Source organism: Anarrhichthys ocellatus, unplaced genomic scaffold, assembly GCF_004355925.1.
Source record: "Anarrhichthys ocellatus isolate YVR2014 unplaced genomic scaffold, GSC_Weel_1.0 scaffold31, whole genome shotgun sequence".
In the NCBI taxonomy this organism is placed as follows: Eukaryota; Metazoa; Chordata; class Actinopteri; order Perciformes; family Anarhichadidae; genus Anarrhichthys; species Anarrhichthys ocellatus.
In genome coordinates this window covers 355,328-369,263 of record NW_022280061.1, presented here as the reverse complement: position 1 = coordinate 369,263, position 13,936 = coordinate 355,328, and the positions used below count along the sequence as shown (strand labels likewise).

Below are 13,936 nucleotides of genomic sequence, written 5' to 3'. Positions count from 1 at the left end.
CTGAGAAAACTATCATAATATTTTCATCCAACAAATTACAGTTTATATCGTACTGAGGAGTATGAGTGGATACGTCACCCTAGAGGCCCTGCAGAAGTAACAATACCTATGAAAAAGAATAGAAAACATGAGCTCTAATAAGTGTTATGCCATGCAAAATTCATCACGTTTCCTGCAAATGAGGCTACATGTAGCCTCATTTGAAGGTTCAGATGGGCACAGGTATTTACTTTAACAAGAATAATTCTGATTTAGATGTTGTTATTGCACATCTTTTTGTAACCTTGTCAGCCCACTCTTGTCTCCTTCTGCTTCAGCATTTGCCCATCTAAAGTGCTTGAACCTGCTCCATTCTGCTGTGTTTTCGACAGCAGGTAACAGCTTCAATCTGCCTTTTTCACAGACGACGTGTTAACTTGTCACAGTAAGAAAAGCACAGGTAGTGAAATGAATGACAGCTGAATTCCAGTTAGCTGCTTCAGTTTCAGGTTCCTGCTATATTGTTCATGCTTGCTCACAGTCACTCTCACTGAAACACTTGAAGAGAAAACAGCCATTGTTAGTGTTATTAGAAACATCTGTGCTTTTCCTACTAGCAAGTCTGTGAGAAAAGCTGATTTCAATGGCCATGGCAGAGAACAGTTGGTGCAATGGTGAGTTGAGATAAGCCCCTGTGATTCTGAAGCTCTTACACAACTGTCTGACGCTTACCCCTTACTCCTTTGAACTATTTGTGACATATAGGACACCACTATGAAACGCCAGTAGTTTGGCATTGTACTTGTGCCCGATCAAAATATCTTTACTACTCATACGCCAATCTATTTTGACTTTGAGACTCATGCATCCTAAAAACATGGTGAGTCTGATTTATAGCGGGTGTTTGCCTGAGTGCTTGATGATTTGAAGGCCATGTTAGGTGATGTGAGGAGCCGACTCAAATGTGTTTGAATTTTACATTTGTGATACTAAATCACTTTTAAAATAATTATTAATTAATGAATGAGGAAAATGACGAACTTAACATTATGCTATGGTATGTCGAAAAATATGTCATTTTTTTTATTATTCAAAAAATAAAAAAGTCTCAGTAGAGTATGTCATAAACAATGTTTGCCTTGTGGCTGTATGCCGCCACCATCCATGTCTGTCCAGAATGTAATTGTTTCATACTTTTTGATGTTTCTGGGAAACTGTCACAGTGGCCTTGAACTTGAATCACCAAATTCGAGTCAGTTCATACTTGAGTCAAAGTAGATATTTGTGCCAAATTTGAAGACATTTCTTCAAGGCGTTCCTGAGATATCACGTTCATTAGATTGGGACAAATGAATGGACAGACAACCCGAGGAAATAATTCTTGCGGTCAAGACTGTTTTTTTTTTCATGTGCTTAGAGTTTAGGGGGAGTTTTTACTTTTCTTCTTAGAGAACTATTGCTGGGTTGAGAACAATGACTGTTGTAGGGTTATGGTTAGTAAGGGTGTAAGCTCCCCCCAGTTGTTGTGTGTGATATTAGGCAATACAAATAAACTTGACTTGCTTGACCAGTTGGGATCATGGGGATAAGACAAACAAATCAAATCAATGTGCTTAAATCTTTTTATCATAAATCATAATGAGCAAACTCTATGCCTTAAAAGAAAATCAAACAGATGTTTAAATTCTATTCACTTTTTTATTTCAGAGTAATTTATCAGCAAAATGATACATTACAAACCTCTCATGGAAATAATTAAAGACACTTGGTATTTACAGGCCCAGTAGTACCATAAATGATACACTATTGATATATGTTTCTATTTCACCAAACATGCAAGTCCTGAACGAAACAGAAAAGGGTAAGAATTCCAAGCAGACCATAGAAGGTTGAGGGTTGTACACCAGAAGTTTATAAACCACAGTTATGGAAAAAATTACTAAAAAGGCACAGTGTGTAGGATTTGGTGGCATCGAGTGGTGTGGTCGCAAATTGCAACCGACTAAATACCCCTCCGTTTACTCCTCCCTTTCAAAGACTGCAAAAGCATGGTCTCGCTGTTGGCCTCACTCAAAGGCCTTCCTTACCATAATAACACTACTTTATTGTGGCATTAGTTGGCTAGTGTTTGCTATGTCCTTTCTGTGCTCCTCCAGAAACATGACGGTGCAACACGGCCGACTCCTTGAAGAGGACCCGCTCCCTATCTGGATATAAAGAGCTCAACAAAAACACAACAATTCCATTTTAGGTGATCATACACAAATGAAAACATATGAATATGATATTCTATTTCCGCGAGTAGAATTCCTGAAATGCTACACACTGTACCTTTAAAATGAAAAAAAGGTTTCACATGGCCCCAGTTCTTTAGTGTACCAATTTAATACGTATATTGAAATCTCTTACTCATGTAGTTGTCTTGATTTTATACACTCTTTCTTTTTGGAGGTTATTTATTAAATAATTGAATCATAACAAAAACTTTAATGCACGCAAGTGGTGAAGTATCATTTAATTTAGTTTGAGTTTAAGGGAGGAAGAAACGGGCTCCATATATCAGCTGAAGGGTTAGGTGAAGGGTTATACCCTCCTTCGTTAGAGCATGTTTAAAGGGTAATTAGGTTATAGTCACAGGTTTACAGTGAGAGATGTTTGCTTGTTTTCAGATAAGCTGCAGAAAATCTAGTGTCAATTGATGGCTCCCTTTTATACAAAATGTATTCCCAATTTGATTACAAATCATTGAAACACTTACACCTGCCAATCATATTTTTAATATCGTTCAAAAATGAGCCTTTGTCATCCCTTCATGTGTTACAAGAGATGTACGATCTGCAACTACATCCGAAATATCTTGAAGTAGCTTTTTATCACTAAAATTATAGCTGTTAAAGTACTTTTTAAAATAAATCTTTGTTATGGCATCAGGTGTATCAGGTTGAGTATAAAGATACCTGAAGTGTGAAACACTGCTGAACCATTTGTCACGTCAACAAATCAAGGTGCAAAGACAGTACCTGAGTATACTGAGTATAGTAGAGTTTAAAAGCATTATTTTATCTTTTCTGCACAGCAAGGGTACCGACAAGCATGTTGACTAGTCCTGTGACTGCATGGAGTTTTGACCCCGCCATTTTCCTCTTAATTACCGGAGGGGAAGATTCACTGGCGCGCGACATGAGGGAGTGGGGGTGCAGCTTTTTTGTGAATGAAAATATCAGTGAGGGTTAGCGGCATTGAAATTCAGAGGGCTTAACAGTCTGGGTGTTGGACAGAGGAGAGGGGTGAAAAGACTCTTGAATTCAGGGCTGGAATGGAAAACAAGGTCATCAGACCAGTTTGGTATAACATAGATAGGCTACATCACACAAACGCAGAATGAAAAGAAGTCTATTCTAATTCAAGGCTTCCCCTTCTCTACATCGGTGACTTGAATGACAACTACAGCTGACAGAGCAGAGACTCTCTGCAGAGACTCCACGCCCTCACATGGCACTGTTTTAATCCAGTCAAGCGTGTACTAAAGAAAGAGTAAATTCAACTCGTACTAACCCTTCACACACATACAATGCTCACTTTGCTCCATCTCTTGTTTCAAGAAAAATGCTTTTTGAAGTCTGGATGAGCATTTGGGAGCCTGTTAGTTCAATCAAGCATTAAGTTACCTGATGTAGATTTATTTTAACCCCCTGTGGTTGCCCGGCTGTCTGACACACAATTTCATAGCAGAGCATAGGAGACCCATCAGCTTCGTCTCATAAGCACAATACTTCCTCTAAGAATAGCAAATGCAGTGAATCAATTCTCTGTTCATATTTGCCATTAAACCACAAGCAGGTCTAAAGGTGAAGTTAACTGTAATTGCTAAGTTGAGTGTCCCCATTAACTATTTAGAATTGCTGTTCTTTAATTGTGATGCAAAACATCAGGGTTAAGGTTTTTGTCTTCCCAGCATGGAAGGAGAGGGGAGGAGTCACCCTGGGTGGGGCACCATTTCAGCAGTGGATTGTTCACAACCTTTGGCTGAAATAAGCAAAGGAGAAAATAAACCAATCATTTCCATAATGATACATCCTCTCCACATGGAAATCAGATCATAACATAAAAAAATCCAAAAACTGACAAACAACACAACACATTTTCCAAAGACTTGCAATTCTAAAACCCAATGAATACAATAAAAGTCCTTAATAGAGCTCTTACAACAACTCACACATTTATATGGGATGATAAAATGCCCCCACTGTCCACATGCAACAGGTGATTATTCTCATGCCTTCTGTTGCTGCCCACCGCTTTAATCCTTCTGGTCAGAGGTCACCGGGAAGCTATCCCAGATACTCAGACTCAGCATACCCACGTGTCCAGGCATGTCAATCTACGTTGACCTCTCTGCATGTCATACAACATTCTAAACTATCTATTTTAATAGAATTATCTGTGGCTAAGAAGATCATGTTGCTTAGTTGGTTAGATATAATAGTTTTCCATCAAACACTGGCTCAATTTGTGACCCGTTAACACTCACAGATTCACAGAAACCTTACAGGACAAAATTAAACCATGTGACACAATGTGCTTGTTGCTTGTAAAATGGATGTAATTTTCTGGTTGATAGACCAACAAATAACTGGATTTGCATACAAATGTAGCTGTCCATTGCCATAATAGTGCAATCTTTCAATATCTGTCATGCATTAATAATTGCAATGAATGTTGTCAAAATACAGGGCAGTAAGAGTACAGAAATACTTTAAATAGAACTTATGCATTGGCTACAAACATATCAAAAACCCTCTGAACGTAAAAGGCAGTAGTTACAGAAACAAGAGTTAACATCAACACACACAGCGTGATCTCTCCTCTGTATTTACACGTGCCAACTAATAAACTGTGAGGCTTCGGTAAGGAAAACCAAAATACCGTAAACATATTTGTTCTCTTTCATGATTAGCTCTACATCTCTAAAAGTAATAATCATTTGTTCTACACATCATCCCTGAGCAAATGGAGAGCGAAGTACACAGTCTGTACAAATAATGTTTACGCTGATACGTCACACTGCAGACTGAAATGTACTGACATTATGTGCGCCTATAGTCATTTTTGTTGATGTATATCTACAGATATCTGTATGCAGCCCAATATCATGGCAGGTCGGGCAATAGTCACAGAATGCATTCTATTGGTTTTGTGTGCATAAGACGGAATTGTCTGTCGTTCAAAACAAAAATAATTCCAATCGAAAGTCAATTAGGACCCTTTTGCATGGTGGACACATACATTAAATGCATCCATGACTACGCAACAATCAGAGCAAGTGATGTAGTATTTAATATACAAAAAGACTGTTTATGGTGGGCGGGGCAGGCGGGGCGGGGCAGAGCGGGGCGGGGCGGGGCAGGGCGGGGCAGGGCGGTGCAGGGCAGGGAAGGAGGTGGATGGGTCCAACAAACACTTTCATCCACGAGACCGGTGTTCGACACCATGTTGTGGTAACTGTAAATAGTTATTTAAAGCCCAACCATGATGTCTTTCCAGAACCTAACTAAGTGGTTTTGTTGCCTGAACCTAACTTTTTTTTAAATGTAATGTCGTCCAGAAAAAAAGTTTAGAGCGACACGAAAATACGGACAATGCATGTCCCAGTACACAAAACCAATAGATTGCATTTCATTACGATTTCACAAACTTCCATGAGACTGTGTTGCTATACATGTGTCATAGTATGGCAGTGTCACACACATTTCACATACTGTAGCAAGCATATTTACTACCTGACTCACATACAAGCTTGTGAGAGGTTTTTGAGATAGAGTAGAAGTATTTAAATGGCAGTTGAAAAGGCTTAAGACTATCAAAGGTGTACAAATTAAGTTAGCACCAGTTGTGTTAAGTTGCAAATACAATACATTAATACTCAAACAATCACATGAATCACTTCATTTTCACAAATTTTTTTTTGTCTCACAATAAAAGAAATAATTTGATTTCTAAAAGACTATCCAGGTATTTTTAGCAGAAAAACATTACCTGATTTCAATATTCAGCATTTAAAAGCTTAATTAATTTATCAGGCAATTGTCAAAAGAATGCCAGAACAAGGACGATTTTTCAGCATTTATTATTTAACTCTTGCTACAAAATATCTGCATCCACTTTTCAGATACAGTCTTATCATAAAAGGTTATTCTTAATATCACCTTTCGTCTTCCACCAAATGAAACGTAGATCGGCACTTTTCTGTCACAGAGGGACGCAACGAAAACCTATTTTAAGCGCTGACCTTTCAACACCGTTGCTGCCTGAACAGCCCCGGAGAGGAATTGCCCTTTCTCATCAACTGTACAATATCTAATGCCTTCCATCAAGCATATGGTTTTACACAGCAATACACTCCTGACCTCATACTGGTGTGGTCCTCCTGTTCACTCCATCTTTCAGATCTTTCTGGAAGCAGTTGTGAACTTGTAAAAACCCAGAGTCCCTCTCTGGACTGTAGGGCCCTGCAGTTGCACTTCCGCCCTTCAGGGGGTCCCTGCTAAGGGCGTACAGAGATATATCCCCCATTGGCAAACCCATCCCCAAACCTCCTCCCCCACTTCCTCTCCCGATCTTCCTCCCCACCGGGGAGGGCTCGCGGGATGGGTCGCTTGACCTCGAACTGGAGCGCGAACGCCTTCGCCGGTAGCGGTAACTTGGGATGCGAGAGTATGGTGAAGAAGATGAGGTGGTTTTGATGAAGTCACGACGGGCTCGGAAACGCGTCTCTTGGTTTTTCTCGATGTAAATGTTGACTGCAAGAACACCCACGGATTCAGCCACGATGAAGGAGAGGGCGCCGAAGTAAAAGGACCAGCCGTAGTTGTAGTGGTTCTTCTTGTCCTCGTCTTTCTTGTCACTGGGATCCCCGGCGTTGCTGGAGATGTAGACGATGATGCCAATGATGTTGCTCAGGCCTGAATAGAAGAGAGATGAGCGGAGAAGAGATTTTGGGTTGACAAACTCCACCTCTCTACATCTATACTTTAATCACATTCAACACCTGAGTAAATCAACTTTAAAAGTTAGGTCTATTCCTTATTGAGTGTTAACAAGTAAGCTACTTGACAGTTCACACCTTCTCTGCAGATTTTCTTTGAATAATCAGAAATAATTATATTTCACTGCCAATTAGAGAGATAATGGATTCAAGGAAAAAGAGAAGATGCAAAGTGTGTTAAAGGTATGGGCACTTGTTGTTTTTGTTGAATTACAGGAATAGTTAAGGTAACTTTAAAAGAAAGACGACAAGACAAAGGGAGACCCTCATGTGTCTTGTCTTCTATTTCTGACTGCTTATGTCCTCCTCCCTCTTTCTGTTTGTGCACAGAATCTATTCGTTGTTTGTGTGTTCATCTGAAGTGTGCTGCCAGTCTCATGCTACCTGCAGCCACAAACAGGATGCCAGCAGTGAGCAGGATGTTGTTCTTGTTGTTGTAGATGCGTCCGACTCCCACACACAGGCCGCCCAACATCAGCAGAGCGGTGCTGAGAAGAGGGAATAGGCTCGATGCACGCACTACACCTGTTCATACGAGACAGGGAGAAACAGTGGAACCTTCTTGTCAGTACGTCAAACGAAGAAACACATAGCTTTAAAGATATGAATACAAAGGCTGACCAGCTTGCGATTCATTTACGATGACAATGGTGCCAATAAAGTAAGGCTAAAAGTAGAACCAGTTGAAGTAGTAGTAGTAGTAATATAATATCTCTGTCCCCCTGGCAAATCCAACATTAACTAGTGGGAGGGTAGTGTCCAATAGATTTATCAGAGCTTTTTTTTTTGCTTTTCCAGCAGCTGCTGAACCAACAGTAAAGTTGCAGGCTGTAAAACCAAAACAATGAGCTTAGAGACACTAAAATGCTCGGCAGAGCTGAGGGGAACTGCAGGTGATGATTCTCTGTGTGTAGGATAAACACCTTTCACATTTTACATAGTCATTGAATCCATTGTTAATACAAAACTATTGATCAGACTAGTTTAAATTATATGGTACTAAAGGTTCCCTGAGGGGTTTCGGAGCTGTAATAGCGCTAGGTAGCAGCTATGATTTTGAGCCGACCCCCATTTCGGCGACAGCTGTGACCAAAGGCATTATGTTTTCTGCATCAAGTTATTTTACATAACAGGTATCCCATTATACGGTCATTCATGGCAATATTCACATGCCAATTGATGGCATTTGGGACAGCTTAAGCTTTCCTAAAAATAACAATACAAGGCACTCCTGGCTGACACATGTCGTAACGCTGCCATAAGTGTACATAGAAATAAAGGGAGTGACAGAAGAGCAGCAAAGGCCTCAGGTTCAACAGATGACACTAACCAAGTGAGTCCATGAGCATCTTGAAATGAATCATTTTAGATATCTGCAACTATGGAAACAGTTGCTTTGGGCACAGGGCATCAAACTAGAAGCCACATGTGATATGCAGAGTGAAGCTAATCTGAAACCTCAAGCAAAATGGAGAGATGGTTTGAACTGCAATAAGACCATTCATAGTGTTTAGACAATTTTCAGTTAAACATTTTACTCATCAGCACACAACACACTCCATCATCTCTATAGCTCCAATTGCTGTCATGGCATCAAGCCTTTAAGTGGGAGGGACAGAGATGTCATGACACATTAAGTACCCTTGTGATAACGGTTTAAGTGTTTGGAGATGAAGAGGTTGCAGTGACTTACGTAAGATGTACTCTGAGCTGTCTGTATCGTAGTCGTTATCGTCTGGAAAATGATTGATTCGATAACAGCTTCCTTTGTTGATACCTGTTGAGAAACAAAAAGCACATTCAGCGTGAATGAGACTGATGGCAGTAACAGATTGTGCATGGATGAAATCATAACAGTTTAAGGAAAATACTGGGCCTTGTAATGAAGCCGAACATGAGATTCTCCAATTAAGATAGATGGTATAAAAGGAACTACATGTTGACCATCCACTGATCAACGTGCAGCTTTTAGGATCAGGAGACAAATAAGTTAAAGAAAACTGGAGCCAATTCTGGGTAAAGAGTCTCTGAACTAATGCTGAACTGTCTTGTTTTCACCTCTAACCGTGTCAGAAAGCATTTGAGGACAGGCTGCTGTGGATCTGGGGTTCTCAAGTTCTCAAGCCCTCAGGCACCTTCTATTCAAAGACCCAGTCTCTTCATCGAGAAAATCTTCCCTGCACTTTTAAGAGAATAAAACATTGGAGCATTATGAATATTGAAAGGTTAAACTTTGAATTAAAAGGCAGACGTCTGATTCTTCTGCCACATCCTATCATTTCTGCCTTTGCTACTGTGTATGCTCCTTCAATAAACACAATTTCCTCAAAAGGTTTATCTTCTCACCTGAAAAAAGAAAACCCAACTGGACCAACTGATTCACATCTGCTCAGCAGATTTGCCTGATTTAAATGCACCCCTTCAGTATGTAAACTATGCAACATTTTAACATCATACTTGTGTGCTAGATCTTCATGGATAATGTCCAACACTACTGGGAAAGAGAACGAAAGAATACAATTATAAAACATCCTTAACAGCCCAGACCCGGTCTATCTTCACCTACTCCACTCTCTTTATCCTCTCAGTCTCTTTAAACTCTCATCTTCTGTCTCTTTTGACAACACTCTTGCCACCATCATGTCTCAATTACCCACTTCTCTCCCTCCCGTGTTCTAAAATGTTTTCCTCTTCAACTCCCTCTCGGCTTCCTTTTGATCTTTTATATACAGCGGTTTCTTTGGATCGACACATAAGCATAATCACTCAGTAATATAATCACTATACCGGGTGTGTACCTTGCATGTATTTTATATCTATAAGATCAATGTTTCAGTGTAATTGGATGTTTTCTCCTGATTGTGGCAGCCAACGGTCTAAGAAAACGCAGTGACAGGTGCAGGGTAAAAGATAATAAAGAATCAAGGGTTCTTTTGTACAAACAAACATGAAGTGAAGATGTCAAAGTTAAATAACTTTATTAATAAAAAATACACAGAAGGCAGCAGTAATGACAATGAGAAAAATGGAGAGAGAGAGAGGAGAGGGAAAGCGAGTGAGCTCAGTTGGGGAGGTATTTCCTTAGAGCCCATCTGTCTGAGAGAACGGGGCCCATCTTTTATTACTCAGCATAGCTTCACCATAGCAACCCCCCCACCCCTCCCATTTCTAGTTAGCTCAGAGGACGCCTTTGACATCTTACTGATGCATTCACCAGACTAACACACACCCACGCACACACACACACAAATACTCCCACAGAAACACACATACACACTAACAAAGCCAGGAAAACCAGAAAGCAGCCTTTATGACACAGATAATCCCAAATAATCACATTAAGAACAAAAACTTGGTGAGATGGTGGCTCAACGCAAATCAGTAGGATTTGTCTATTTGAAGTCAGACCCAATGTCTGTCTCAAACACATCAAAGTATTTTAGCGCCACTCCAGCATGTTCAGTGATCAGGGGTGGTTGGCTTAAGTGAGAGTTCTTGTCATATTCCAGCATCGCTGGCTGCAGAACAAGACTTGTTTCCTTTAAAAGCTAATTTGCCATCATTGCTCGCCTTCAGTGAACCACCTCCTTGTTCTACAAGGCACGTAAGAGAGACACGCATGTAATTTCTTCTACAAGGTTAGCCAAGTGTGCCGGGGCTTACCCATTATTTATGCTGCTCATTTGACCTAATGCAAACTGGTTGGATTTCATCTTGTTCTTTGTTCTATCTGAAAAATGGATAGCGAAATGAGTGGACAATTAAACCTCTGACCCGTATTTAGTCTTGTAAAAAGTATAAATGAGAAAAAAAAATCAACCGCAAAGGAGAAATGTACATAAGGTAGGCAGGAACTCACAGAATTTCTACAAATGTTGACATTTATAGAATATATAGAACCCAGACTTTAAAGTTAATTATCTGATTGGATATCATTCCTATTTAGACTTAGCCAATGTCTTGGAAAGTCATTTGGGCTCATCCAGCATCAGTTGTAGCTACACTTGTGTCACCACCAAAGGCCAGTTAAATTGAATTTCACTAGTGCAAGCGCCCTTCTTCAATAAGCACTAGAGAAATGAATAGGTCAAATGTCATAAAAAACGGTAGGCTGTACTGTACTATTCAGTGATGTGCTCATTGTTAATGCTGTGATGTGATTGGAACAATTCAAATGCAATCATAGTACACAACAAATTGCTTGTGTGTACTTTTTCCTCTGGGATTACTGCAACTTCTGTTAGGCTGCAAAACACAAATGAACAGTGATAAACACGCCAAAGTACCACCTGTAGGCAAGTGTGGAAACGCTGATCAACCAAATTCTGCCTTGAGTTGGGGTGTTTACAAAAAGAATACTTAACAAGTCAGCAAATTACTATTTCTACAGTGTGCCATGATTGGCCTCATGCATCTGAGGTTGTCTGGCATTCTTTTTATTTAGCTGGGTTGTCAGAAGAAAAAACAATCATTCAGAGTGGAGGTTTCAGCACCAGCAGCAGTGGACAGCGAAACATCAGGCTGGGCTGATGAAAGGAGTCACTGGTGAATAGGTTTTTAAGGATCAACTGATTGATCTCATCGATCTGGCTTCTCTCCAATGCAGCAGTCGCGCGCAATGGTGCGCACACGTGCCCAAACAACAACTAGCCGCTCAACCAGCGCAGGAAGCCCAACCCAACACTCCCCAGGCGTGTGATACTGGATCATTGATACACAGCTGAGAAAATGTTGGCAGGATTTCATGAAGCAAGTCCGTTTCATGCTAATCACTTCTGTAGCTGAAATGTTTTGCATCAGTCTAAGCGATGTTATGGAAGTAGTTGCCAAGCAACCATATCAAGTTGCTGAGACAATTAGGACGAATCCTTAAATTATAACTAGTAAGAGACATTACTTGCTGAAATGTAAGACATAAAAAACATTAGACTTGGGCTCTATGTCATAATCTGTGATTTACTAAATCATTTACAGTGAAAGGTGACGCAAACGTAGAATAACGCACGCACAACTACGCCTTTGCGCGCAACAAGTAGCACTTTCTCTCCCTATTCAATATAATGTTCACGTAACTTAAAAAAAAACGATATTCAACGCATTGAACAATACTTCAAAATACTGACAATGATGATGATGATGATGATGATGATGATGATGATGATGATGATGATGATGATGATGATGCACCCCTTGGCAGGTTTTAATTTTTAGTGAGTCGTCACACCAAACAGCGTTATTTTCATTGAGGGTTCCCAATTCTAACATCCGTTTAAATTCAGTTTATTTCACTGGCAGACCATGTAATGACTATTTGATCAATCAAACTGCGTACATTGTCACCTCACCACCGTAAAACAAACAATCAGAAGGAGATCAGACAAAATGCTGTGCCAATCAGCACAACAAAAAAGTAAGACAATGTTCATGGAATAACAGTTGCTAACTTATTACACTTGGGTTTACCTTCGATACAGCAGATCCTCCACAGCCCGGAGTGAGTCAGGTCGCCTCTGACTTTTCTGGTTTGCACCTGGGAGTCGTCCGTGGTGGCATTAGTGGCGTTGCAGATGTACGCCCGGGAGTAAAGCCAGTAGTCGGTGCCAATGGCAATAGTCATGAGACTGAAGGCGGCGAAGGCGCCCACGATGGCCAGCAAAGTCTGAATCCCACGGTCACACCATGCCATGTCGTCTCATAATGTGTGGATCCTCCACAGCAGCTTACGCACTCGGCGAGGAGCGCACGGTGCCCATGATCATGGTGAGAGGAAGCGCTCGCGTCTCGCGGTTTCTCCTCTCATCAAGCAGAATCTCAACCATTAACTGCTCGATTTTTTTGCGCTCCTCTTCCTCCTAAACGTCAGTCGGAGTTTAATCCAAGTTTCCGAGTTTGACGCGATCGCATAATTCGTTGAATTCTTTCAAGTTGACTGGACTCCTTCAATACCTCCTACAGGTGTGAATAAAAAAAAAGGAAACGCATCCTTTGTAGAAGTGCACTTTAACGATCAATTTAAAGGAAATTCATAAGACCTATGCAACCACACACGACTATGCCTCTTTACTATTCAATATTAAACTGCACGGTTTAACAAAGGATGCAGCATCGTTCATCCAGACCACACCTTCCACGGCTGTAGCCCAGCCAATGGGAAACGGAGGCTTAAACAGCTGCTGGAAAAAGAAAATATCAGACTTACACTTAACATTTACAACGCAGTTTGTCTTTCACACTATTAAAAAATAATCAAGCAGTTCTACTAACCCACACACCAAAACACAAGCGCATACACACATAAACATGCAGCTCTGAAACTGGGTACCAAATGTTTTCCAAAACAACCAAAGGATGAAAACACCAACACTGACAGCAGAGCGAAGATTAGAGAGATGTGTGGCTGAACTACTGTAGCAGCAACTTAAAAGAAGTTGAAAGCATCACCACTGATGAAATATTTCTTAAAACATCGATCAAAACCACTGTGAAGTTAGAGCAGTCGGCTTGCAAGATCACCCAGATATTAAAAGTAGAAAAGTAAGACATAAATATGTACCACAACCGGAAAGTCATGCTCCTAAATGAATGTCTAAAGGGCCAGGCCTGTCACTTTAAACCCTGGCGTTTGGGGTCTCTTTCTGTTGAGTGATCATCTGTTTTACACTGACACACAGTGAGAGAGGCAACCCGGGAGCCTGCAGGGTTTGGCCGGGGCTGTAAATGTTTGTACTGTCCCATCTCTGTGAAAAGCAAGTGACAATATTGTATTTGGGCCACATTTTTTGGCTGTGATGCAGCAGAGGATTTAGCTCAAATTTTTTTTCAATTAATCTACCGATTATTATTCGTTTGGTCCATAGATATCAGCAAATAGTGACCATTTTACATCACAAGTTCCCAGAGCACTATTATTTT

At 40.5% G+C, this 13,936-nt stretch overlaps 1 protein-coding gene across 1 annotated transcript; it reads right to left on the bottom strand.

Moving 5' to 3' along the window:
• Window positions 1–1,663: 1,663 nt before the first annotated feature.
• Window positions 1,664–13,077, bottom strand: LOC116392962 (voltage-dependent calcium channel gamma-4 subunit). The gene is made up of 4 exons (XM_031864820.1): window positions 12,488–13,077; window positions 8,718–8,801; window positions 7,409–7,549; window positions 1,664–6,941 (listed from the first exon to the last, which is right to left on the bottom strand). Exons 1-4 carry the CDS (start codon window positions 12,708–12,710, stop codon window positions 6,388–6,390), a joined length of 1,002 nt encoding a protein of 333 aa, XP_031720680.1. The 5' UTR covers window positions 12,711–13,077; the 3' UTR covers window positions 1,664–6,387.
• Window positions 13,078–13,936: the final 859 nt, after the last annotated feature.